General features: G+C 39.4%; 1 protein-coding gene across 2 annotated transcripts in view; it reads left to right on the forward strand.

Moving 5' to 3' along the window:
• The window catches only part of USP12 (ubiquitin specific peptidase 12), a 65,913-nt gene that overhangs the window by 32,589 nt on the left and 5,898 nt on the right, over positions 1 to 27,426 (forward strand). For both annotated transcript variants that reach the window (XM_084878692.1, XM_084878693.1), the window contains 4 exons: positions 1,255 to 1,484; positions 7,475 to 7,551; positions 7,662 to 7,745; positions 23,861 to 24,058. In XM_084878692.1, coding sequence (XP_084734818.1) covers positions 1,255 to 1,484; positions 7,475 to 7,551; positions 7,662 to 7,745; positions 23,861 to 24,058 — 589 coding nt within the window. The remainder of the gene's footprint in view (positions 1 to 1,254; positions 1,485 to 7,474; positions 7,552 to 7,661; positions 7,746 to 23,860; positions 24,059 to 27,426) is intronic.

Consider the following 27,426-nt stretch of genomic DNA (forward strand, 5'->3'; position numbering starts at 1 on the left):
ATTTTGTTTCTATAAGTTGTTGATTTGAAGTCCTTTGCCCATTTTGCATTTTCTTTTGTATAGCTCTTTATATGTAGAGCATATTAATAATTTTCAGGTTTTACTGTTTATTTTTAACTTTTAAATGATTCCTAATGCATAGAACCTAATTTTATGCAGTCATATCTGTAGCTCTTCTAAAATGTGATTTTTGGTATTTGTTTCATCTTAGACTTTCCCTGAATTTTCTTCTACATTGTATTCTTTCATTTAAAAACTGTAGTCTTTCTGGAATTTATTAAATGTGCATTGAAGATCTGATGGTGACATTTCCTAACTAGGAAATGGCTCATACTGTAAGCTTTGTGTGCAGTTTGGTGGAGTTCAACTGCCTGGTCTGAATATTGGCTCTGCCGTTTCCTGGCAGTGTTGAGTTTATCCTCTCTGATCCCATTTCCTTATTTCTAAAATAATGTCAGTAACAATAGCATAGGATTCTTAAGATCAAATGAGATTCCACCTGTAAAGTTCTTATTCTTCAATTTTAGGATTGTATAATGTCAAGGACAGGGTAGAACACTTACCGTTAGCAACTGTCAGTATTTCCATTATAATTATTCATTTGTATAACTGCAGGGAATATTTCCTGGAGTTAATAACATTTCATATTTGGAAGAGTCTTTGGAGATTATCTAGATTAAATAGATAATTCTTGATATCATTATTTCTTAAACCTCAGTAAACATCAGAGTCACCTAGAAGAGCTTTGGGAAGTTAAAGTTGCAGACCTCAACTCTGACTGACTTACTAAATCAAAATCTCTGGGATGTATGGCCCAGTCATTTATAATTTTGACATACTTTCCATGTGATTTTTATGCATTTGGCTTGACAGTGGCAAGAGGTTGTCCACCTTCTTAAAAACGTGCCATGTTGTAATATTTGTGGACTAATAAATTTGATGAGCTAATTAAAAGCAATTGTTTTTTGTCTTCCCATTATGTTAAATGTATGAGGATAGGTTTTGCCCTTTCCTCATGGATCAGTCAGTATTTTTTTTTTTTTTTTTTTTTTTTAAAGATTCTCATTCATCTTAACTTTATTTCTCTAAATTTAGTCATAATTTTTAGATGTGAAAGATACTTATTTCTTGTAAATTACTAACACTACCAAACATTTTTACTTAGTTCTGATGGAATACTATTCTTTTTTAAAGTTAGCTTTTTAATGAAGTTATTAATTCTGAAATAATTCTCTAATATATTTCTATTTTTAGAGCTTTTTGACAACTACATGCAGCAAGATGCCCATGAGTTTTTAAATTACCTACTAAATACAATTGCTGATATATTACAAGAAGAAAGAAAGCAGGAAAAACAAAATGGCCGTCTCCCGAATGGTAACATTGACAGTGAGAACAACAACAGCACACCAGACCCAACATGGGTTCATGAGATTTTTCAGGGAACATTAACTAATGAAACCAGATGTCTTACTTGTGAAACTGTAAGTATATTGTAACAGTTTGTATAGAACAACATTTAATTCATTATTGTAAAAGTTCTTTGAGGATTAGTATGAGAGATAAACTTGGAAGCTGTAATTCTTAAGTGTAGGATAAAAGCTGTAATTCTTAAGTGTAGGATAAAAGCTGTAATTCTTAAGTGTAGGATAAATGTTAAAGATGGACTTGTTAGGTGAAAAGAATTCCTCGACATGAAAGCATGGAACGAAGTGGACACAGCAATGGGGTGATGAAGGCCTGGGGGTGGTGGGGCGGGGTGGGGGGGGTGGTGGTGGGGGGGGAAGGCTGGAAGGAGTCTAGTGGGGGAAAGGGAGACATATGTAATACTTTCAACGATAAAGAATTATTTTTAAAAAGGAAAAAAAAAATAATCTCTAATAATCCTTCGGTGACAGAAAAAGACTGCAGTGAGCTGTTTGATTTTGTTTCATTTCAGAAGGCCATAGACCCTTGTCTGGAAATCATGTATTAGTTCAGCTCATAAGAAACTTTGAGGTCAGGGAGGTATATTTTTTTCCCCCTTTTTTACAGTTATATTTATTGTTTAAGGTTGGAATAAAGACTAAAGCATACTGTTTTGAAGAGGGAAAAATACTCACTTGCCAAGGCTGATGTGGAGCATCTTTTCATGTGCTTATGTGCCATCTGTATATCTTCTGTGGTTAGGTGTCTGCACACCTATTTTTCCTATTTTTAAAATAGGGTTGTTTTCATGTTGTTGAGTTTTAAGAGTTCTTTGTATATTTTGCATACCACTTCTTTATTTTCTCCTAGTCTGCAGTCTGTCTTCTCATTCTTTTAACAATGTCTTTGGCAGATCAGAAGTTTTTAATATTTGAGTTTTAAGATTTTTATATTAGTAAAGTCCAGTTTTTTCCCTTCATGGTAATATTGTTGGCGTTCTTGAAATGCTTTTGGTGTTGTATCAAGTTTTTACCAAACTCAAGGTCATCTAGATTTTCTCCTATGTTAATCTTTTAGGAATTTCATAGTTTACATTTTATAATTTGTGAAAGGTGTAAGATCAATATCTAGATATTTTTCCTTTGAATGTAGATGTCAAATTGTTCTAACACTGTTTGGGGGAAAAATCATAACACACACCAGTGAGTGATCTATTGAGTGTTGATTAATTTTTAATTTTAATTTTTTTTTAAAATCAATCTTTATTGTTCATATTATTACAAAGGTTCCTCATTTCTTCCCCCCTCCACCAGGTCCCCACCCCACCCTCTGCCCTTTCCCCACCCCCCATTGTCCTCATCCATAGGTGCACAGTTTATGTTGTCTCTTTCCTCATCCACCACTCCCTACTTCCCCAAGAATTGTCAGTCTACTCCCCTCCCGTATCTCTGATTCTATTATAATCAACAGTTAATATTGTTCATCAGGTTTTTTAATTTCCTTGTTTTTTTTTTTTCATTAATAAACTTTTATATTTTTAAGAATAAATTTTAAAATCTAATAATTTTAAACCTTGTTTTTTCTGCCCTGGGAACTGAGAAGCAAACTTGTTTACATGTAAACTTGCCCTTAGGCTATCAAAAGGCGTAGCCATTCAAATGTAAATGAACACATTGTTTAAAGTTAGCTGCTGGCTGGAATTGGATTACCTGTTCTGGGTGGGAAGGGCTTGTCCTCCCCTTTCTCCATTAAAATTAAGGTGTTATCTTAAAACCTTTTTGGCAAGAGACCTTAAACTTTCAGAACTTTAAATTTTCAGATAGTAAATCAATTACTTAGCATTTTCTCAAATCAATAATACCTCCACATGCCCAAGGATATACTTCACACAAAAGACACTTCCAAATAGATCAACCAATCTCATCCAGACCCCACACGAGGCACTCACAGATCAACACCCCAGCACTACAACAACTCAACACATCCAGATCTAAGCCTTCATCACTTGATTCAGCAGACCCTCAAGTTCCCCCAAAAGTTTCCAGCCATGTCTGAGAAGCAGCCCTGGGGCATGGGCAGGCGAGGAGCAAGCTGTTCTGGGCCTGGCTGCTCCTGACCCGGCTGCTCTGGGCCCGGCTGCTCCGGGCCTGGCTGCTTCAGGCCTGGCCGCTCCCAGCCTGACTGTTCTGGGCCTGTCTGCTGCTGCTCCGGGTCCGGCTGCTGCTGCTCCGGGGCCTGATGCTCCGGGCCTGGCCGCTCCTAGTCTGGGAGCTCCGGGCCTGGCTGCTGCTGCTCCGGGCCTGGATGCTCCTGGTCTGGCAGCTCCGGGCCTGGCTGCTGCTGCTCTAGGCCTGGCTGCTCCTGACCCGGCTGCTTTGTGCCTGGCTGCTCCGGGCCTGGCCGCCCTGGGCTTGGCCACCTCCGCCCCAGGCCTGGCTGCCACTGCCCCAGGCCTGGCTGCTCCGGGCCCGGCTGCCGCTGCCCTAGGCCTGGCCACTCTGGGCCTGGCTGCCGCCGCTCCAACATTCTTTTTTTTTTTAAACGCATTTATGTTGCAATGTTGGCTGCTGAGTTGAGTTCTGTCTTAATCTTCGATTTTTCAAGATCTTCTTTGTATTATTTCTTAAGTAATTTTACTATCTTTTTGCTATAACTTGATTTCTTCACATTGAAAACTTCTTCGGTTTCTTCCTCCTCCTCCTGGAAGCTCAGCAAGCTGGCCCGCGGCGCCCCCTTGTTCTCCTGGGCCTCCTACGAGGCTTCAGCCTGTTGCTGGGGTCGGCGCCACCCAGGAAGCAACCCCCGGCCTCGGCTCCATGGCTGGCAATCAGCGGTCAAGGGCGCAGCGGCACAAGGGCGCCCTGTCACCCGGCTCCTTGCCGGCGCCCTGCTTGCCAGCGCCCGGCGGCGACTCCCGCTCCTCATCATGCTCCTTCCAGCCTGGAGCCTTTGTCTCCTTCCCGCCAGGGCAGTCTAGAATCAGAGTCAACAGTCCGTCCTCTGCGCGCAATGTTGGGACGGACTCTGCCCTTCGCCGCTCCCCTGGGATTCTGCCTTACAGACCAGGCTCCCTCTGTTTAAGCCTGGGTCCCAAGGTTCTGGCCTAGAACTAGGATTCAGAGCAGTCGGAACTGGGGCTCAGCACAGCCGGAGTTTTTGTCTCCTTCCCGCTAAATAAATTTGTATTGGTGAGCGGCTTTCAAGTTAAAGAGGTATGACTGAATGCTTAAAAACTGGTACATTAATAGCCTGTGAAGATGTTTTTGAGTTAGAGTACGGAGAGTAAGGGTATCTTTGGTGCTGTGCTCTGTTCTTTGCTGCAACCATCAGTTAAATCCATCAATGGCTTTGAGTGGTCGATGTTTGATGTTGGGGATTCAATTCAATACTCATTTTTATTCAATTTAATCAAATTCAGTTTTTTACTGAATTAATTGGGGTGGCATTGGTTAATAAAATTATATAGTTTCAGGTGTACGATTCTATAATACATCATCTGTATGTTGTATTGTGTATTTACCACCCTAATTCAAGTCTCTTTCCATAATCATTTATACCCTCTTTATCCTCTTCTGCCTGCTCCCTCCCCATTTCCTTCTCAACTTTAATTATTTTAACATAAGTTTTTTGATATATCTTATAAAGAAATTTTTTTTTTTTATTGTAACTGAATTCTAAGCTTCAGGAAACATTGACAGATTATTTGAGCAGTATTTCATTTGGAATAATAGTTGTAAATTAGAGAATTTGGCAGTTGCTTGATGTTTAGTATAATAGAATTTGGTCTGTGTTAGAAAATATATATATAACTCAACCTTCTTCATTGAAATAGAAAAGAATTGAATTTGTTTAGTATGTTGAACAATGAAGTAATAGGTGAGATTGCCAAGGTAGGTATGAGAATCTTTGTGGAGGTCTTTGGGATGCTCTGCTAAGGACTTTGAAGTTTATTTTGTAGACTGGGGATATTGGGAGATGGGGAGAAAGTTATATCAGCCATCCTTATTAGTGGTCAAATATTTATTAATTTGATTTGTAATGTGTAGATAGTGATCTGTCTACCTATACTTAATTGGACCTCCTGTGGTCTATAATATATATTTGTAGGTAGTCTTCCATGAATGAGGGAATTAAACATATTTGCTCATAATCTAAGATGTAATTTTGCAGATTCAGGAGATGTTCATTAGTACCAAACTTCATTAGTTTTGCACAAATATTTAAATAACCAACTATGCCAGGTAAAAGATGGGTGAGGTTGGGAGAAGATGAATAAGACATGATTTCTGGTCTCGGGATGCTCATAGGGTATTGATGTCCACTCAACAACTAGTCAGGCAGTTCCAGTACAATGTGCATGGTTTAGGGAACCAGACACAAGAGGCCATGGGGCCAGAGAACAGTAGACCTAATCCAGGTAGGAGTGGGAAGCATTTGGGAAGGTTTGGATGGGCTTCCTGGAGAAGGTAGTGCTTGTATGGCAGATTTTAGTGATGCAGTTGTTACTCTTCTAGTTGGTAGGAGGCTGGTTTCTTTCTGTAGCAACACTCTCTTCTGTTGTTCTTTGTTTTGTGATGCTTCTTTCTTGCTCTCATTACTTGGCTTTTCTTCTTTCATTTATCCTTTTCAGGTAAGTATCCTCCAGAGTTTCATTTTGGACTGCCTCTCACTCTGTATTGGGAAGGTTATGGGCCATTAACCACCTGTGCTAACGACTTCCCAGTTAGACTTGTTCACTGTATCTCCCACATACTGGGTCTGACCCTCACATTGAGACATAGTAGCACAACAATAACCAGAAATGTTTACAAACACTTCAAAGTTAAGTACTGCCCCACTTAGCAATCACTTGGCACCAACACAATTAATTGTGAACACAAACATAGGTAAGTAACTAAGATATATCCAGATGATCCAGAGCATCCTTATGTCAAATTTTTTATGTTACCATAAAAATGAAAATTTAAGATGAAATCTCCTGAGACAGTGTCTGAGAACCACCAACCTCATTTTGAGAAACACCATATTCCTTTATCTTTATTTCTCTTTGGGCCTGTCTGATCTGATACAAAGCTGATCTGTTATACATCCCTGCCTGATCTGGCTTTAGCCTGCCTCTCCCATACTCTCTCTTATCACCCTACCCACTTTCCTACAACACTAGGCTAATTATTTAAAATACATCATATTCTCTTTCCTCTGTTACTTGTCTTTCTCCCCCTTCTTCCTCCACTTCTTTTTCACTGAATCTTTCAAGACCCAGATGAGTTAGCTTGCACTGCATACACATACTCCTGTTTACTCCTATTTGCACAAGTATCTAATATATATAGTTATATAATGTTACAAGCTAATGACTCTGAGCTTATAACAATGCATTTGAAACAGAAAAGCATTTATTGGATTGGGTGTATAGTCATTGTGGGTGAGAGACACAGGGGAACTGAGTCAGGCTTTTCTCCTATTTTATGGTCACCTTGGACATGAGCTCACTGAAGGAGGAAGTAACAAGGAAAATTGATGTCTAAAATTTTGGTTTAATCCAATTCAAATGAATAAGTAATCATTTTTATAAGGCGATTTGCCCATAAGTCAAATAGAATTTTATATTAGTTTGTTTTGTTGTTGTTGTTGTTTTTTTTTAGAAATAAAAGGTCATAGATGAAGCTTGGGATTTGTCATTTTGGGCTTAATTATTTTCTTAAATGATAAAACAATACAGGTATCATGTCCTTTGCCAAGCATTCTCATTCATTCTTGGCCTGCCTATGTTTTTTAAGAATTGGTGCATATGGTACAGTTCGTTTCATGCTTTACAAAGACTTTGGAAAATAATGGCATTTCATACATAACTAGCCTTTGCCAATAAGAGGATTAATCACAGGTAATGAGAGTTATTTATACGGTGTTCTTTTGAATAATCCAAATCAAGTCCTTTTGAACTTGGGGAAAAAGTATTCTTCATATATATATACTACTAATATTAGAATGCACTTAATTATATCATTTTGGAACAGTGGTTTACTGATATTTGAAAAAAATCAAAGATAATTTTCTATTTTTATAGATAAGCAGCAAAGATGAAGATTTTTTAGATCTTTCTGTTGATGTGGAACAAAATACATCAATTACTCACTGTTTAAGGTAAGAGTAGTCATTCATCATGAATTCTAATGAATATCTTTAGAGTATTTCAAAATGAATACATGATTTTCTTGTATAGACAAAATAAATTTATTTTGAATTTTACACAGGGGTTTTAGCAACACAGAAACTCTATGCAGTGAATATAAATACTACTGTGAAGAATGTCGCAGCAAACAGGAAGCACACAAACGGTAATTTCGTGTTTTTGGAATTTTTCAGTGATTCTTTGGCAGTAGATGTTGTAGATGGGCTTTTCTAACTGAAAGTGATCTATGAAAATTTACACCGAATAAAAATTCTTTTTTTTTTTTTTAAATATATATTTTTTTATTTTTCACAGAGAGAAAGAGAGAGGGATAGAGAGTTAGAAACATCGATGAGAGAGAATCATCGATCAGCTGCCTCTTGCACACCCTCCACCGGGGATGTGCCCACAACCAAAGTACATGCCCTTGCCCGGAATCGAACCCGGGACCTTTCAGTCCGCAGGCCGACGCTCTATCCCACATGTGTCAAACACAAGGCCCGTGGGCCAAATCCAGCCCGCCAGGCCTTGCAATGTGGCCCGCACTGCGCTGTCATCACTGCACTCCGCTGTCAGTTTATGACATTGTCAGTTTATGACTGCTCAGTAAACCATTCGGCCCGCGATTTAGGCTGGATTTTAGATTTTGGCCCCTTCTCTGATTGAGTTCGACACCCCTACTCTATCCACTGAGCCAAACCGGTCCCAGTTAAAAATTCTTAATTTTATCACCAACAGTGAAGACTTATTAAGTAATTTACTAGATAAACATTAATCAACTCTAACCTCAGTGATTTTTCTGCAATTAATGATCTATACTAATAAAAGAGAAACATGCAAATTAACTACACCCACAAGTCATGCCCACTAGCCAATCAGGATTGAGTATGCAAATTAACCCAACCAAGATGGCGGCCAGCCACGGAGCAAGCAGGATGTTTGGGTTTCCCTGGCAATGGAGGAAGCAAAGATTTCTGCCCACACTGGTTGGCCCTGGCCTCTGCTCAAGGTTACAAAGTTTCAATTATAGAAGATAAATAAATCCCAGATCCCAGGGCCTCTGGGTTGCCAGGGAGCATGGCTGGCCCGAAAACCATCACAGGTTCCTCGCCCACACCCCAAGGGAACCCCCACCCTGATCCAGGACATCCTTCAGGGTGAACCAGCCCCCACCCATGTACCAGATCTCTATCCTATCTAATAAGAGTAATATGCAAATTACCATCACTCCAACACATAAAATGGCTGCCCTCATGTGGTCAAAGATGGCTGCTCCTATGTGGACACAAGATGGCTGACACAAGATGACCAGCAGGGGAGGGACCAGGCCTGTAAGGGAGGCAGTTGTGGGCAATCAGGCCAGCAGAAGAAGGCTGTTGGGAGGGGCCAGGCCTTCAAGGGAAAGCAGTTGTGGGCAATCAGGCCAGCAGAGGAGGGCAGTAGAGGGAACCAGGACTGCAAGGGAGGGCAGTTGGGGGGCAATCAAGCCTGCAGGGGAGGACATTAGTGGTGACCAGGCCGGCAGAAGAGGGAAGTTGGGAGCAACCGGACAAGATGGCCAACAGGGTAGGGACCAGGCCTGTAAGGGAGGGCGGTTGTGGGTGATCAGGCCATCAGGGAAGGGCAGTTGGGAAGGACCCAGGCTTGCACGGGAGGGCAAGTGGGGGGGGGGGGGACCAGGCCTGCAGGGGCGGGCAGTTGGGGGCAACCAGCCCAGCAGGGGAGGGCAGTTAGGGGTGTTCAGGCCTGCAGGGGAGGGCAGTTAGGGGCAATCAGGCTGTCAGGAGAGTGGTTAGGGGTGATCAGGCTGGCAGGCAGAAGCGGTTAGGGGCAATCATCAAGGCAGGCAGACGAGAGGTTGGGAGCCAGCAGTCCTGGATTGTGAAAGGGTGAGAGGGATCCCAGATTGGAGAGAGTGCAGGCTGGGCTGAGGGTTCCCCCCCTTTCCCCCCGCCCCTGTGCACAAATTTTATGCACTGGGCCTCTAGTTGTTTAATAACCATGAACCAGTACACTTAACCTTTAAAAGACAGCATTTAAATTTCTGTAGTGGGTCTCCTGGCCGGAGCTTTTTTGGGCATTTACTTTTTTGCCTCTATCTTAAATATTTTTTGAGTTATTTATGAAAAGTAAAAACATTTATAAAGAAAAGGTATTAAAGTTATCTTTTAACCACTCCTTGCCGGGAACTAAAGTTCCCTTTCGTCTGATAAAGGTTAAAGTATTTGGCTTGGAAGCTTTCTTGATTATGTAAACTTTTTTCTTGGTGTGGTCTAGTTTCTGCAATCCCTACATAGGATTTTGTGCCTTCTCATAGTACATCATTCTAAAGATGGGAGTGGGTACCAAGGAATGGTACCCACATCATCATCCTTGTTATTTTTAGACAATCTCAAACTCAGAGAAAAGTTCCAAGAATGTAGCAAGAATGCTTTTATACCCTAAACCATTTGAAACTAAGGTCCTGGTGTGATGTCATGATCCTGGACATTTAAGTAGCTGCTTCCTACCAATAAGGAAATTTTCCAATGTACCTTATCCATTCAAGTCAGAAAAAGTAATGCTGACATGTAACTGTTATTGTAGATCTGACTTTAGTATCACCAGATGTCCCAGTAATGCCCTTTTGAGAAATGCGGATCCAGTTTAGAATCACACATTGCATTTAGTATTCACGTCCCTTTAGTCTTTCAAATTCGGAACCGTTCCTTAGTCTTCTCTTGACTTCAATAATCTTGCCACTTTTCAAAATTGCAGATTAGTAATTACATAGAAAGTCCCTTTTTGGGTTCCTCTCACGTTTTCTAAAATTTGGTTTAGGTTATGTATTTGGGGTGGGGAATCTTACAGAAGTGATGCTATGTTCTTATTGTATCCTGTTGAGTAGCACATGGTTTTGATTTGTCTTCTATTGGGTTTCCCCAAGACCATTCCTGGATTTGGTAGTTGCTAGAAAGACTCAGCATAACAATCATGTTCACAGCTAAGATTTATTACAGGGGAAGGTGACAAAGCACATTCAGCAAGGAAAGCTAGGCAAGCTCCCAAGAGTTTTGTTCTAGAGGAGTCAAACTGAAGACACACTTAACCCCTCCAGTGTTCTGCATAATCCGTTTTGTTTGTCTGAACAATTTCACATTGAGACACCCTTCTCATTTAGGGAATGGTGGGACTCTCTAAATCTAGCATGTCAAACCCACAGCCCATAGGCTGCATGTGGCTCACGGTGAATATTTTTGCCAGAATATTCTTACAGCCAGTATAATGGCATGTTAGAAACATTTTAATAAAAATGTCATCACTTAATTGTTATAATATCCTGTTATATATAATTATCAATAACGAACTACAACGTTCGCTAATGACTGATTACTATAATCATGTTGCATTCAATTCTCTTATGTGCCTTACGGGCTCAGGAGCACCATTTCTCTCCACTAATGCTAGCAGCGAATATTTTAGCAGCTGATTGCCATGCCATTAGTCTTGCATCCATGTATGTGCACAGGAAGTAGCCAAGCAAGCAAGGTGGGAAAGGAAATTTCTAGGAAGGCAGACATGTGAACACAGACGTAGCATATTTGAGCTATGCATCTGAATAGTGATTTGTAGCTTTACAAAGAATTTTCACACCATTATTTTTGGTGTACACAACAGGAAATATTTGCTTTCGGAGAACAAGAAAAACAGGTTTATTTGCATTATGTTTATTAATTTGTGCAGTTATTCAGTATCTGGTAAGTTAATGTTTAAGAAAAAGTATTCATTTTTATTAAAATGTTCTATTATGTTAACGATTACTCATTTATTTCAGCCCTTTGCATTCAGCATGTCTATATCAAAATAAACCTATATTTCTATGAAAATTGAAGCTTTTGTTTTTTTGCAGCCCACATAAACTTAAACCTTGTTTATTTGGCCTGTGTTAGCCTTTGAGTTTGACATGCTTGCTCTAAATCCAAGTTCCCAGTAGTTAATAGTGGACCATTTTTCATGCAGATCTTTCTTCTGAGGATTGTGTGAGGGCTGATGTATTAACTATTTTATTCACACTCCACTACTGATGCTGTTGTCTTTGAACACTTGATTATGGTGATGTCTCCTGGAATTCTCCATTCTTAAGCTATGCTTTTTCCCATTTGTAATTCATATTTTGTATGAAGGTACCTATGAAGGTATTTTGAAATTCTAAATATCCCCATTTCTCATTAAACTTAATTTTGCTTGCTTGTTTTTTGAAATCTCAGCATGAATTCAAAGGATTTCTATTTTTTTTCAGTGGGTTATGGTCCATTACCATTTTTATTTCTTTTCATGTTCAGATTATCCCTGATTTGGCTAGTAAGAGCTCCTACAAGCTGACTCCTGTCTTTTTTGTTGTTATTGTTATAATTTTGTCCCCCTCAGGTATATATACACATGCACAATTCTCTCTCATATAGATGTGTTGCTTACTCTGTGGGGACTTCTCTATGCCCCCACCTGCACAGATGTCTTTTATGGGCTTACTAATGATTTAACTGAAATGTTCATTAAGGGAAGAGGAAGAACCTAGATTTTTAAATGATTATATTTTTGGACACAGTTTTTTGGACACAGATTTAATTTATTGGTAAGTGAAGTGCTTTGGTAATGGACACAGGTAATCAAAACAGACTACTCAGTATTCCCTTCAGATGTTTGGAGTACTTCAAATAAATTTGACTAGAGACATGGGTGCTGATGTATTAGATTAATCTTGAAAATGTTGTAGAAAGTGCCTAAGACCTTTGGTTAAGGAAGATAGAGTCAGCTAAAAGGAATGTAACTCAAACTTTATTGATTAAATGGAGAAAAGCCCATCTGTGAGCATAAGCTGGTCTTCATATAGCATGATAAGTAACCAGACATGAATTTGTAATTAGGAATTATCTACAGGGTCAAGCTGTTTGTTTTGAAGATGTGTACGTGAGATTTTTACATTATTTAATATTAATCTTTTATTAAATTACCTGGGGGAATATATTGTCTTTGTATAGAAATTAGAAATGTAGCTAAGTATAAAGCACACAAGAATTAAGTATAAATCACACAAGAGTTATTATTCATGAAAAACACTTTGCATTTTTGTATAAATTAAGTGCATATGCATGTATGTATACACATAATTTGTGAAATGGAATCAAACTTTATATACAGTTTTGTTACTTTTTTCACTTACTGAATTACAACCATGTCAATGAAAACATCACTCTTAAGAGGTGCTGTATAGTATTTTTTGTATGGTCATACCTGTCTACCAGTTGCCTAAATCTAACAATTTAGATTTCCATTTTTCTTCACTGCTTTGATGCACATATTTTGTATGTATACTCACCTCCTCACTCATATATTTTCAGACAGATTTTAAAGTATTTCTTGTATTGTAGGATAAATTATGTGTAATTATGTGGAAATTCACCAAAACAGAAATTATGTATTTTCCAGTAGGATGCAATATCAACTCTTCCTTGCCTTGTGATATTGGAGAAGTCTTTTTGGGTCTGAGTTTGATTAGTTGATTTCCAAGATCCCTATCATCTCTAAAACTCTATAGTTTCTGGTCTCAGGATAAGATTGTATTGAATATACAGATCATAGATAGCTCTTATTAAAGAAACAAAAATCAATTTGACTTAAAAAATGTTTCCATTTGGAAGGACAAAAACCACATCATTAGTGGAGCCAGAAAAAGCATTTGACAAAATTCAACATCATTTCATGAGAAAAACACTTACTAAGAAACTAGAATAGAAGGATCATGCCTCAACATAATGAAAGCCATATATGAAAAGCCTACAACCAACATCATACTCAACAATTAAAAACTACCGTAAATGTTTTTCCTCCAAGATCAGAAAGAAGGCAAAGATGCCTGTTCCCGTCACTTTTATACAGCACAGTATTGGAAGTCCTAGCCAGAGCAGTTAGGCAAGAAAAAAAGAAAGGAAAAAAAAGGCTTTCAAGTCTGAAAAGTAAAAATAAGATTTTCTCTTCACAGATGGCATGAGCTTACATATAAATAAATCACTAAATATTTTCATGTGTTTTTAAAAAAATTGATTTTAGAGAGAGAAATGATAGGGAGAGATAGAAACATCAGTGATGAGAAGGAATAATCAGTCGACTGCCTCCTGCATGCCCTCTACTGGGGGTAGAGCCTGCAACCCCTGGCTTGTGCCCTGACTGGGAATTGAACTGTGATAGCCTGGTTCATGGGTCCCACTGAGCACACCAGCCAGGCTGGGATTATTTTCTTTTTCTCTTCTTTTCTTTTTTCTTCTTTTTTCTTTTCTTTTCTTTTCTTTTCTTTTCTTTTCTTTTCTTTTCTTTTCTTTTCTTTTCTTTTCTCTTTTCTCTTCTTCTTCTTCTTCTTCTTCTTCTTCTTCTTCTTCTTCTTCTTCTTCTTCTTTTCTTTAATATATTTTATTGATTTTTTACAGAGAGGAAAGGAGAGAGTTAGAGGGTTAGAAACATCAATGAGAGAGAATCACCTATCAGCTGCCTCCTGCACACCTCCTATTGGGGATGTGCCCCCCAACCCAGGTACATGCCCTTGATGGGAATCGAACCCGGGACCTTTCAGTCCGCAGGCCGATGCTCTATGGGATTATTTTATTGATTTCCTTTTCAGGTTTTTCTTTTAAAAAAAAATATTTTTCTTAATTGTTTTTTAAAGAAAGAGAGAGAGGAAGAGAGAGAGAGAGAAACATCAACAATGAGAAAGAATATCAATTGGGGATCAAGCCCTACTGGGGATCAAGCCTGCAACCCAGGCATGTGCCCTGACCAGGAATCAACTGTTACCTTTTGGTGCATGGGTCAACACTCAACCTCTGAGCCACACCAGCCAGGTCTCAGTTTTTTGTTGTTAATGTATAAAAACTAATTTTTGTCCATTGATTTTGTATCCTGTATCTTTGCTGAATTTGTTTTACTAGTTCTAACAAGGTTTTGTTAGATGTTTGATGTTTCTGTATAATAAAATTTCCTGATAGTTATTTATGATTCATATTGTAGACTCTGAGAAGACCCACATAATGGAAAAAATATTTCTTTTATCTAGTTTTTTCTGGAATTTATTTGCACATAGACTACTTTTATACAGCATACCTACTGAACTGTGTATAGCCCAGTCCAGGAAAAATGCCAGTTTGGTAAATGGGATGTAGTAATTATAGACCTTTGTCTGGCGGGAGGACAGCACTGGGAGAAAGTGGAGGGCTGTTCCTGGGGAACTGGAATGAGAAAAGATTTGATGTCTTTGTTTCAGTTAGTGCTGAATGTCCTCTGGGCCTTGTGGTGGAATGGTGCCGAGATTTTAAAGAGCAGTATTTCTATTGCTCCTCTCTCACTCTGATGAGGAACAACCATGGACTGGGAGCTAAGCCAGCCTGACTCACTCCTTGCCTACACATGCTTCCTTTCTCTATTTGTGCTCTCCCTTGATTCCATATTTAGCTTAGTCCACTTCTAGGACCAAACCTGTCCTTATGAGGCATCGAAGAAGGCTCCTGCACTGCCCAGGTGACTCAGCATCCCATTAGAATTCTCCTGAGTCTGACCTGTGTTTGTGGTTTTCTGGGTCTTTCTGTTTTGACAGGTTGATGTTGCATACCTGGTAGGTAGCAACTTTAGATAGTGCTCAGTATTCTGTTCCACCTGTGGTTGGGGCACTCCATGGTCCTCATCCATCCACTCACCTGTCCTTCACTTATAACACAGGCTAGAGGTCAGGTTCTATCTTGTCTGACTCCTCTCAGTGTCCTCACATCAGCTCATGGCATCTTATTCCTTTCTCATTCCTCAGCCCCATTTGCCCCATTTATTGTTTAAAAGTGGAATTTTATGTCTGTACAATTTTAAGCTTTTCTGCATGGTTAAGCCTTCAACTAACAGTATTTAGTCAAGTTTTATGTGCCTGTTCTGTGATATTAAATATCTCTGTGTCAGAGTTTGCAAACTGTGCCCCTGGGCCAAATTCAGTCTATAGACCTCTTTGCTTGGCTCACACAGTTTGTACAAATGGTTTCTCACTATTCTTGAAAAAAAAAAAAACAAAAACAAACAGCAGACAGCCCTCGGCCTGCATTCCACCATGCGATGCCCTCAATTGCCTGCAGCTGAGTCCTTGGTGTTCTAGTTAGGACTGGTGCAGACACTCAGTTCTCCTGCCCTCCTGCTCTGTTGGCTTGCTTTCACTTCTGGCTCTTCTTTGGAGGACTCCCCTTGGGCAACTGCAGAAGGGACTTTCTGTGAATTTCTTTCATCTCTGACTAACAGGTGGAGAATAGAATATGAAAGCCCAGCTATCATTGCTGTGGTTGAGAGAAATTCACAGTCCAGGGTTCCCCTGTGGGACTGGGGGGAGGGGAGGACAGCCCTGTGTGATATTCTGTGTGTGACCCACCCTTCCTTGGCTTCCTCACTTTCCCTGCTTCCCTCAATCTGCCCTGGAACACTGCCTGGATAAATCTCCCAGTGGGACCCAAATGGGGAGGTTGTACTCCTCACCATAGTCTCACCACCTTTTATTATAGGGGCTGCAGTCATTTGAATTTGTAACCTGGTATATAATGTGGACAGTAAATTCTTACTAAGAAAATAATACCTGTTGTCTACTCATTTCTGTCTCATGGAAAATACTTGATTAGATTGGAAGAGGACATGCTTGTTTTGAAAAATCACACTATTGATTCAACGTAAGTTTTTGGAGACTTTACTTTGTGGTGAGGATGCTTCTCTTTAGAAGGATGAGTTTGCAGTAGTAATTTTAAATGCCTCTTCCATATTTATCACTTTAGGAATATAAAGGAAGCTGTCCATCTTATTTTTACAGTTACTCATTTTTAGAAAGAACCTGAGGGAGAAATCATCCATTCTTTTAGTATAACATCACCACCAAGTGGATTTATATGTTGCTGGATAAAATTTGCTCATGTTTTGTTAATGATTTTCACATATATGATATCTAATGAGGGATATTCATCTGTGATTTTATTTTCCTGTAATAACTTTGTCAATTTTGAAATTGGGTTTATGCTGACTGCAAATATGAGTTGGGGATCATTCCCTTCTCCTTTTATTAAGCAGTTTATATAAGATAGGTTTTATTTCTTTCTTAAATGTTTGATAGAATTCCCCATGATGCTGTTTGGTGTAGTTTTTTTTTTGAAGGGGAGAAGGGTTGGCTATAAATAGATGCTGTAGTATTTAGATTTTTCATTCTTGCTGGGACCGGTTTGGCTCAGTGGATAGATCATCGGCCTGCAGACTGAAAGGTCCCTGGTTCGAATTTGGGCAAGGGCATGTACCTTGGTTGCGGGCACATCCATGGTGGAGGGTGTGCAAGAGGCAGCTGATCGATGATTCTCTCTCATCGATGTTTCTAACTATCCCTCTCTCTTCCTCTCTGAAAAATCAATAAAATATATTTTAAAAAAATAGATTTTTCATTCTTTTTTATTTTCAGTTTTGCTAAATTGTGTTTTTAAACAGTTTGTTCAACAACTAAGTTATTTGTTTAATACTGAGAAAATACTTCTGGATCTATAGTCTACTGGAAATTTTTAAAGAATAACTTGTTTTAGCAACTATACATGGGTCTGATGTATATAAAGTTTGATTATTACTGGATATAAAATTACATATATTGTCTTTTTTTACATTCAATAAGTATTTTCCAATACCATTTAGAAATTTTCACCATTATTGTTTCAAGTTGTATAATATTCTGTTTTGTTAATAATGTAATATATTTCAACGTTTCCTATTGTTAAATAGTGAGGATTTCCTTAATTTTTTAAATTAAATCTTTATTGGAGAACCAAGATGGCGACATAGGTAAACACCTGTACTTTCTGCCTCCTACAACCACATCAAAATTACAACTAAAATGCAGAACAGCTATCATCCAGAACCGTGGGAAAGCTGGCTGAGTCGAAGTACTACAACTAGAGAGGTAAAGAAGGAAGTGCATTGAGACTGAGATGAGGTGCAGAGGCGCGAAACAGGCTGGCACCTGGTGCGCTGCTTTTTTAATCGGGAGATATAAGCTCCAGCTTGCTCTGAGCTCCAATGTCAGGCGAGACTTGGAGGGGACCCAGACACATACGGGGAGAAACTGGACTGTCTGGTATCAGGGCCGGAACTCAGGGGCGGCTTTCTTCCAGACGGAGGTGCTCGAAATAGTCATTGTTCTCCTGCTGGGACTTCCCCAGTGCAGGGCTAATTGGAAGCCATTGCTGTTTGCTTCATCCTGGAGATTCCCTGAGACCCTGCCCTGCCCAATTTACAACCCCACCCAAGCTGTGTGTAGTGGTTTTGGCGTATGAATGGCCTGTTCTTTCTCAGCCTAAAACCTGTCAAACAAGCTGCAGCTGGATCAAGGAGCCCCAAAGCTATCAAAAGAAGACCCAAGGCCTCACCAGCACCATCCTGACTTGCTTCACAGCTGAGCTTCAACTGGGCACTTCCAAACCCGATACAAAGAGGAGAAGTCTGCAGATCTCTCTCTAGCTCCTGCTGGGTGGCCCTAGGCAGTGGCTGCCTTTGCACCTCCTTGGAAACCCAAGAGCCAGTGTACCCAGTGGTCAGTGTGAGACCATACCAGATTACAACTCTTCATATCCATAAGCGACACACTCAAGGGGCAGACTCAGTGAGCACCAAAGCCCCACTGAAGCAAGTCCTGTCCCATAAGGGTGTCTCCTGCACAGCAGCTCTTTCATTATAGACACAGTTGGTCCTCACAGCCAATTGGCCTGGAGGTCAGTTTCCCCCAGTGACACAAACAACAATGAAGGCTCAACTACAGTAAGACTATGCACACAGTCCACAAAGGGATGCACTAAGAGTGTCCACCTCAGGTGACTGGAGAGGCTGAGCCACTGGGCCCTATGGGACATCTACCACACAAGACCACTAATATCAACCCACGGAGACTTAGCAGCTACCCAATACATAGAAACAAACAGGGAAACAGCCAATAATGCGGAGACAAACATGTCACAAATGAAAGAAATGGATGAAAGCAAACTACTGGATATAGAGTTCAAAACTATAGTTATAAGGTTACTCAAGAATCTTCTAGAAACCTCTGAGGAACTTAGTGAGGTCTTCAAGAATCTTAGTGAGAATGCCAAAAAAATATGGAAAAGAACCAGTCAGAAATTAAGCATACATTTACTGAAATAAAGAATAATATATTGGGGTTTAATAGACTAGAGGATCCCAAAGACCAAGTCAAAGATTTAAAATATAAGGAAGCAAAAATCACCCAACTGGAAAAGCAAAAAGAAAAAAAGAATTCGAAAGAATGAAGATAGTGTAAGGAGTCTCTGGGACAACTTGAAACGTATCAATATCTGAATTATGGGGGTGCCAGAAGAAGAGAGAGAGGAAGATGCTGAAAACCTATTTGAAGAAATAATGACTGAAAACTTCCGCTACCTGGTGAAAGAAATGGACTTGTAAGTCCAGGGAGCACAGAGAATCCCAAACAAGAGGAATCCAAAGAGGACCACACTAAGACACATCATAATTAAAATGCCAAGGGCAAAAGACAAGAGAATCTTAAAAGCAGCAAGAGAAAAACAGTTACCTCCAAGGAAGTACCCATACTCTGTCAACAGAAACTATGCAGGCCAGAAGGGAGTGGCAAGAAATACTCGAAGTGATGAATAGCAAGAACCTGCAACCAAGATTACACAGCAAAGTTATCATTTAGAATTGAAGGTCAGATAAAGAGCTTCACAGACAAGAAAAAGCTAAAGGAATTAATCACCACCAAACCAGTGTTATATGAAATACTGAAGGGTATTCTCTAAAAGTAGAAGAAGAAGAAAAAGGTAAAGATAAAAATTATGAACAACAAAGTGACAACAAATACATATCTATCAAGTGAATCTACAAATCAAATGAATAAAAAATCTAACGAACAGAATAAACGCGAATGTGATCAAATCAGGGGCATAGAAATGGAGTGGACTGACGTTTCTTGGGAGAAAAAGTGTTGGGGGGAGGGTTGCGGGAAGAGATTGGACAAACATATGTATGTATGCAGTACCTATGGAAGTGGACAGTGGGGTGATGAGGGCCTGGGGTGGGGTAGGAACTGAGTGGAGAGGAGTTATGGGGGTTAGGGGGGAGAATGGGACATCTGCTGTAATCTGAACAATAAAGATTAAAAAATAATAAAATCAGAAAAAATTTAAATTTTTATTGTTGAAGGTATTACATATGTTCCCCTTTTCCCTCCCCATTGACCCCTTCTTGCCTGCCCCTGTCCCCCTCCCCAAGCCTTCCCCATCCTATTCTCTGTCCATCGGTTATGTATATATGCATACAAGTTCTTTGGTTAATAACTTCCCACCCATCCTCTCCAACCTTCCCTCTGAGATTCTGCAGTCTGTTCTATGCTTCTATGTTTCTGGATCTATTTTGTTCATCAGTTTATTTTGTTCATTAGACTCCACATATGAGTGAGATCGTGTGATTCTTGTCTTTATCCAACTGGCTTATTTTGCTTAGCATAATATTCTGCAAGTCCTTCCATCCTGTCTAAAAGGGTAAGAGGTTTTTTGTTTTGGTTTTACTGCTGCATAGTATTCCATAGTATTTCACAGCTATTTTATTTTATTTTATTTTTATTTTATTTTATTTTCCACAGAGAGGAGGGGAGTTAGAAACGTCGATGAGAGAGAAACGTCGATCAGCTGCCTCCTGCTACCCCCCCCCCCCCCACTGGGGATGTACCCACAACCAATGTATATGCCCTTGACTGGGATCGAACCTGTGACCCTTCAGACTGCAGGCTGACACTCTATCCACTGAGCCAAACTGGTTTCAGCTTCACAGCTTTTTTATTCACTCATCTAATGATGGGCACTTGGGCTGTTTCCAGATCTTAGCTATTATAAATTGTGTTGCTATGAACATGGGGGTGTATACATTCCTTCTGATTAGTATTTCAAATTTGTTATCATGTCCTATGTAATAAAAGGGTAATATGCAAATTAGCCATTACTCCATCACAAAGATGGCGGCACACATAGCGGCTGGGCACTGGATACTGGCAGTGTTGCCCTGGCGACGGATCCCAGTGTCCCATGTACCCTGACCTACGAAGGGAGGGCGAATGGGCCTCTGGCCTGAGGCTGGCTGGGGTGCTGGATGCTGGTGTTGTTGCAGGCTGGGCTGAGGGGATTTCCCTCCTCCCCATCCCCATGCATGAATTTTTTGCACTGGGCCTCTAGTATTTCTAGAAGTGTGATCACTGAGTCAATGGCAGTTCCATATTTAAATTTTTCCATAATGGTTGCACCAGTCTGCATTCCCACTAGTAGTGTACCAGGATTCCCTTTATTCCATACCCTTGCTATTGTAGTATTTGTATTTTATTGATTTGTTGATGATAGTCATTCTGACAGGTGTGAGGTGATACCTCATTATTGTTCTAATTTGCATCTCTCTGATGAACAGCGACTTTGAGCATTTTTCATGTCTCTTGGCCATCTGTATGTCCACTTTGGAGAAGTATCTATTTAGGTTCTTTGCCCATTTTTTTATTGGGTCGTTTGTCTTCCTTTTGTTAAGTTGTATGAGTTTCTTCTATGTTTTTGTATATTGATCCTTTATCAGATGTGTCATTGCCAAATATGTTCTCCCATATAGTGGGCTCCCTTTTCATTTTGTTGATAGTTTCTTTTACTGTGCAGAAGCTTTTTATTTTGATATAGTTGCATTTGTTTATTTTGTTAGTTTCCTTTGCCCTAGGAGATGTATTGGTAAACATAGTGTTACTAAAAATATCTGAGATTTTGCTGCTTATGATATCTTCTAGGATTTTTATGGTTTTATGACTTATAGTTAAGTCTTTTATCCATTTTTAGTTTATTCTTGTGTATGGTGTAAGTTGGTGGTCTAGTTTCATTTTTTGCATGCATCTGTCCAATTTTCCCAGCACCATTTATTGAAGACACTGTCTTGAGTCCATTGTATGTTCTTTTTTTAATATATTTTATTGATTTTTTACAGAGAGGAAAGGAGAGAGATAAAGAGTTAGAAACATCGATGAGAGAGAAGCATCGATCAGCTGCCTCTTGCACACTCCCTACTGGGGAAGTGCCTGCAACCAGGGTACATGCCCTTGACTAGAATCGAACCTAGGACCTTTCAGTCCGCAGGCCAACGCTCTATCCACTGAGCCAAACTGGCTTTGGCCCATTGTATGTTCTTGCCCTCTTTGTCAAATATCAATTGAGTGTAATGGCTTGGGTCATTTTCTGGCGTCTGTGTCCTGTTCCATTGATTTATATGCTTGTTCTTGTACCAGTATCAGGCTGTTTTTATTATGATTGCTTTATAGTATAATGTAGTATCTGGTATTGTGATCCCTCCAACTTTGTTCTTCTTATTCAAGATAACTGCAGCTATTTGGGGTCTTTTTTGGTAACAAATAAATTTTTGGAGTGTTTATTATAGATCTGTAAAATAGGCTGTTGATATTTTAATAGGGTTTGCATTGAATCTGTAGATTGTTTTGGGTAGTATGGACATTTTAATGATGTTCAGTCTACCAATCCATGAACACAGTATATTCTTCTACTTGTTTATATCTTTCTCTATGTCTTTTTTCAGTGTTCTGCAGTTTTCCAAGTACAAATCTTTTACCTCCTTGGTTAAGTTTATTCCTAAATATCTTATCTTTTGTTGTTGTTGTTGTTGGAATATTAAATGGGATCGTTTAGTTTCTCTTTCTGAAAATTCATTGTTGATGTATAATAATGCCATAGATTTTTGGGGTATTATGTATTCTGCTACGTTACTAAATTCTATGTACAATATCATGTCACCTGCGAATAATAATAGTTTTACTTCCTCCTTTCCAATTTGGATGCCTTTTATGTTTTCTTCCTGTCTTATTGCTGTGACTAAGACTTCCAGTACTATCCTATAATATCCTATATAATAAAAGGATAATATGCAAATCGACCAAACCCCAGAAAGGCCAGTTGCTATGACACACACTGACCACCAGAGGGCAAACGCTCAATGCAGGAGCTGTCCTCTGGTGGTCAATGTGAATCCACGGGGGGAGTGCCGCTCACCCAGAAGCTTCCACAGCAGCATTAAGGACCCCTTAGCAGACATCCCCCGAGGGGTCCTAGACTGTGAGAGGGTGTAAGCCAGGATGAGGGATCCCCCGCCCCCAGTGCACAAATGTCATGCACTGGGCCTCTAGTATTGAATAAGACTGGTGGAAGTGGCCCTAGATAGGTTTAGCTCAGTGTATAGAGCTTCAGCCTGTGGACTAAAAGGTTAAGGGCACGTACCTCGGTTTGCAGGTTCCTCCCTCGCCCTGGCCCTGGTTGGGGCTCCTACAGGAGACAAAATAATTGATGTGGTTCTCTTACATTGATATTTCTCTCTGTCTTTCCCTCTCTCTTCCACTCTCTTTAAAAAGCAATGGAAAAATATGAGTGAAAGCAGACATCTCTGTCATATTCCTGTTCTTTCAATATGGTTTTAGTTTTTTCCCCCATTAAGTATGATGTTCACTGTAGGTTTGTCACATATGATCTTAATCATGTTGAGATATGATCCTACTGTTGCCACTTTGTGTAGGACCAGCCCGTTTTGTGTCTCCACCCCTTTTACCAGTCTTGATGTGACTTCTTTATATCCTTAGTTGTAGGACTTCTGTTCAACAAGTTTCAGGTGGTTCTGAATAATTGTTCTATAGTTTAGTTGTAATTTTGACATGGTTGTGGGATGATGTGATTACCGCAATACCCTCTCCCCCATATTGACCGGGAACTCTCAACCTGTTATTCATTATATAAATTTGATTAAACCAATGATTTCAGTCTCCACTCACATCCAGAAGAGTTGATGGTTTTAGAAAATTGGTTTTCCCTCCACTAGTCTTAGACACCATGTGCATTTAACCTTATCATATTTGAGAAATAGATTTTTTAACAAAGTCCATAGTCTTCCATGTGCTTTGAAGCCATGTTGGGTGCTCAGTCAACTTATGTGGTTTGGTGATGATGGGTAGGGTGGGATGGAGTTGTTTTAAGATGTTCAAAATATTGCTTTCTCAATATAAAAATAACTGCTAGAAATATTCAAAAAAGGGCAGTGTGGGCTATTAAAACTGACAGTTAACCATTTGTTAATGGAATAATAAAATTTGCTCATTCTTTTAAGGAGATAGTGTACATCTTTTATGAAATTTTATTTTCATGTTTATTTTAATAGGATGAAAGTTAAAAAGCTGCCCATGATTCTAGCTCTACACCTGAAGAGATTTAAATACATGGATCAACTTCATCGATACACCAAACTTTCTTACCGGGTAGTTTTTCCTTTAGAACTTCGTCTCTTTAACACTTCAGGTGATGCAACCAATCCTGACAGAATGTATGACCTTGTTGCTGTTGTGGTTCACTGTGGAAGGTAATTGCAGTTGTGGGGCCTGGCAGTGGGAGGATGGGTTGGTGAACAGTGAGCATTCAGGGTATTCTTGAGGGATTCCAGGGTAGACCTTTCAGAGATTCTCATCCAGATAGATTTTATCATTTCCTCCTTAAAACTTTTATAAATGAAAATACTTATAAATATTCTACAGTATATTATTTGTTTGCTTTGTTGTGTGCTCACCACCCAAAGTCGTGTCTCCATAAATTTGATTCCCTTTACAATATCATGTACAATATGTACAATATCTTCATTCCCCCCACCCTTTCCCCTCTCTGGATTTGAATTTTTTCTTATTGTTTAAATATTACTCTAAGAACATTAAGGCCTGTTTTTCCCCATTTATTTATTTTTAAATGATGGTGCCTAAATAGATTTGCAAAATAAATTATTTCTTAGATTCATTGGATATGTTCATTGTGTTAATGGTCATGAAAACCATTTAAAATGGCTTTGGAAATAATCTGCAAAGATAAGTTTTCTGCTTTTTTACCTCAGTCTGTTTACTTCCCATTAGCCAATTTAGTGTGATTTCTCACTTTGTATCTTAATTTGTAAAATAGATTTAAAAAAATTCTTAAACTATAAGAGCATCATGTAATTAGAATTTATACTTGAAACATACAGTCTTCATTGACTGTTGAGAATTTCCTGTAATAATTATAAAATAAGACACTTATCTTTTTCTCCCAGGTTTGGGGAAAGTTATACTAATAGTATGTTTTATCCAAATAAGAAAGCCCCTGCCTCCCCAGGTTTAGCTGTCCCCTCCCCTCTCTCTGCTCAGAATATGTAATGACAACTGGAAGTCAACTGCCGTAACAGTCTTGAACTTCCATTGCCTTCATTAGCCTGTCTCCCTGTACTTTGCTATTATCTTTCCATTTTTGGAGCATTCCATTTCTAAACTAAGAGTGATGACATCTGAAAGCAATAAGATATAAAGAATCTGTAGTTATTTAGTCCAGAAGCTTTAGAGGCAAAGAAACCTTGGTTTCAGTTCTCCTTTTGCCATTTTTGGTCATTGTGACTATAAAGAACTAACTGGATGTCCTTTTTCTCTTCTATAAAAGGTAAGTAATATCGACTGTCTTATTGCATAGTCAGGATTAAAAGGGAAATGTAAATCACTTAGCTGCTGCTACTGTTTTAACAACAACAATAATAACATTAGCTTTTCACACCATAACTGTACTATTTGATAGTGTTTTTATATTCAGTGACAGTTTTACCCCATTTAAATTCTGCTCCATCTTTTGGAATTGATCTTGAACTCTGAGCTTCCTTATCACAGCCCTGAGCTCCCTCCCCTCACTGTCATCTTTAATCCACCCTTTTTCCCTTACAGCTTCTTGTCTCTTGATCTTTCTTTTTAACCGTTTCCTTGGCCACCTTTGCTTCTCCTCCCAGCCTTACCACCAGTCAGTTATCCTATAATAAAAGTGTAGTATGCCAGTTGTCCCCTCAACCGGGAATTCGTCTGGGAGTTCAACCAGGGGGCAGGGCCGGCCAGAGGAATAGAGGAAGCACCCAGCCAGCAGCTGCTAGGGACCCTGCCAGTGCACAAATTTCATGCACTGGGCCTCTAGGAAAAACATGGTTGCAAACACTGTGACATTCTCCTGCTGCCTGTTCATGTCTCCAGCCCTAGCTGTCAGAATGCTGCAGAAAGTTGAGGGATGCTCATTGACTCCTCATGGGCCAGCTGACTGTGGTGGAGTTCATTCCTGCTTAAGTTCTTCACAGAAGCTATTTCACATCCCAACCCACACTAGTCTCTTATTCTTCCTTTTCTTTCACTGTGGTCCCCTCCCTTAAACATCTGTTTTTCCTTAAGAGAATGGGCTCTATCTATCTAACTATCTATGTAATCCTCACTAGAGGATATTTTTTAAAATTGATTTAAAAAAATATATATATTTTATTGTTCTTTTACAGAGAGGAAAGGAGAGGGACAGAGAGTTAGAAACATCGATGAGAGAGAAACATTGATCAGCTACCTCTTGCACACCCCCAACTGGGGATGTGCCCGCAACCAAGGTACATGCCCTTGACCGGAATCGAACCTGGGACCCTTCAGTCCGCAGGCCGACGCTCTATCCACTGAACCAAATAGGTCAGGGCTGATTTTTTTTTTTTTTTTTTTTTTAAGAGTGAGTTGCTGGGGGAGGGAGGAGAGAAACAAAGATATGAGAGATACACATCTCTTGGTTGCCTCCCACACATGCCCCAACCCAGCCCAGGATGGAGCTTGCATCTGAGAGGCACATGCCCTTGACCAAAATTGAATGCACGACCCTACAGTCTGCGGGCCAACACTCTAACCACTGAGCAACTGGCTAAGGCAAGAATACACTTAAAAACGGGAAATAATTTATTCATTAAACAAAACACTAAACACATTTTAAGTTTTTTTATTTTTATTTATGATACTTATCTGTAGATACATTTCATATCATTATAAAGGGTTTGCCTTTGCCCAAAGCCTTTGACTATTGGGGGATCTAATTTTCAGCATGTCTGTGCCAATCCAGTTTGCTCGCTCTCTATCTCCAATGCCTGGGTTTACAACAAATATTTGCTGATACTTAAAGCCCATTTCAAACCCCAACTCCTTTGTGTAACTAACCTTTCTTGATTCCTCAGCTCTTTCCCTTCCTCTCTCACTGGATGAGGTCTTATTTCATTGTCCCATGGCTCTGCTTTTATATTCTCTTCTGTATACGCCTCTGGAGTAGTTTCCAGTGAACTGGCAGTGTCTTTAGGGCAGGACGTTGTTGCTATCTCTAATCCCCACAGAAATAGCAGTCATTTGTACATACCAGGCATCTGTGCATATTGAACTGAACATGTTTCATGTTCTGAATGTAAATCACTGATTAACCACTTCCTTAGGTATCAATTTCTTACCCTCAGTCTTCATCTTATTAGTTTCTGTAATTAACTTTTGCCTAGCTAAAGAATAAAGGTGGCTAACCATTTCAGTCTGATACTTACCTGTGTTTAGCCCACCTACTCTTTCCCTCTCAGGTTCTGTTGCTTAACCTTTCTGTGATTTTTTTTTTTTAAATTTCACACCCTTGAAATGTTTTTACCCTGCATTTCTTACTTCTCACTCTAAAATGACTGCTTAGATGAATCCTATAGAAATGAAGAAATTAGACTTATTTCAGCATTAAAAACATTTTTTAAAAACACCCATTTTGAGGTATTTTTGCAATAAAAAAGTTCTCTGGTTTGTGCCATTTTTTCACCTAAGATAATCATTTCATCTATAGGACTAAGAATCTAACAAGTGGGAAATGAAGTAGGTCACTTATTCTAATGTCTGAGCTTGCTGCTTTTTA

Source organism: Pipistrellus hanaki (genome assembly GCF_964339955.1).
Source record: "Pipistrellus hanaki genome assembly, chromosome: 3".
Taxonomy (NCBI): Eukaryota; Metazoa; Chordata; class Mammalia; order Chiroptera; family Vespertilionidae; genus Pipistrellus; species Pipistrellus hanaki.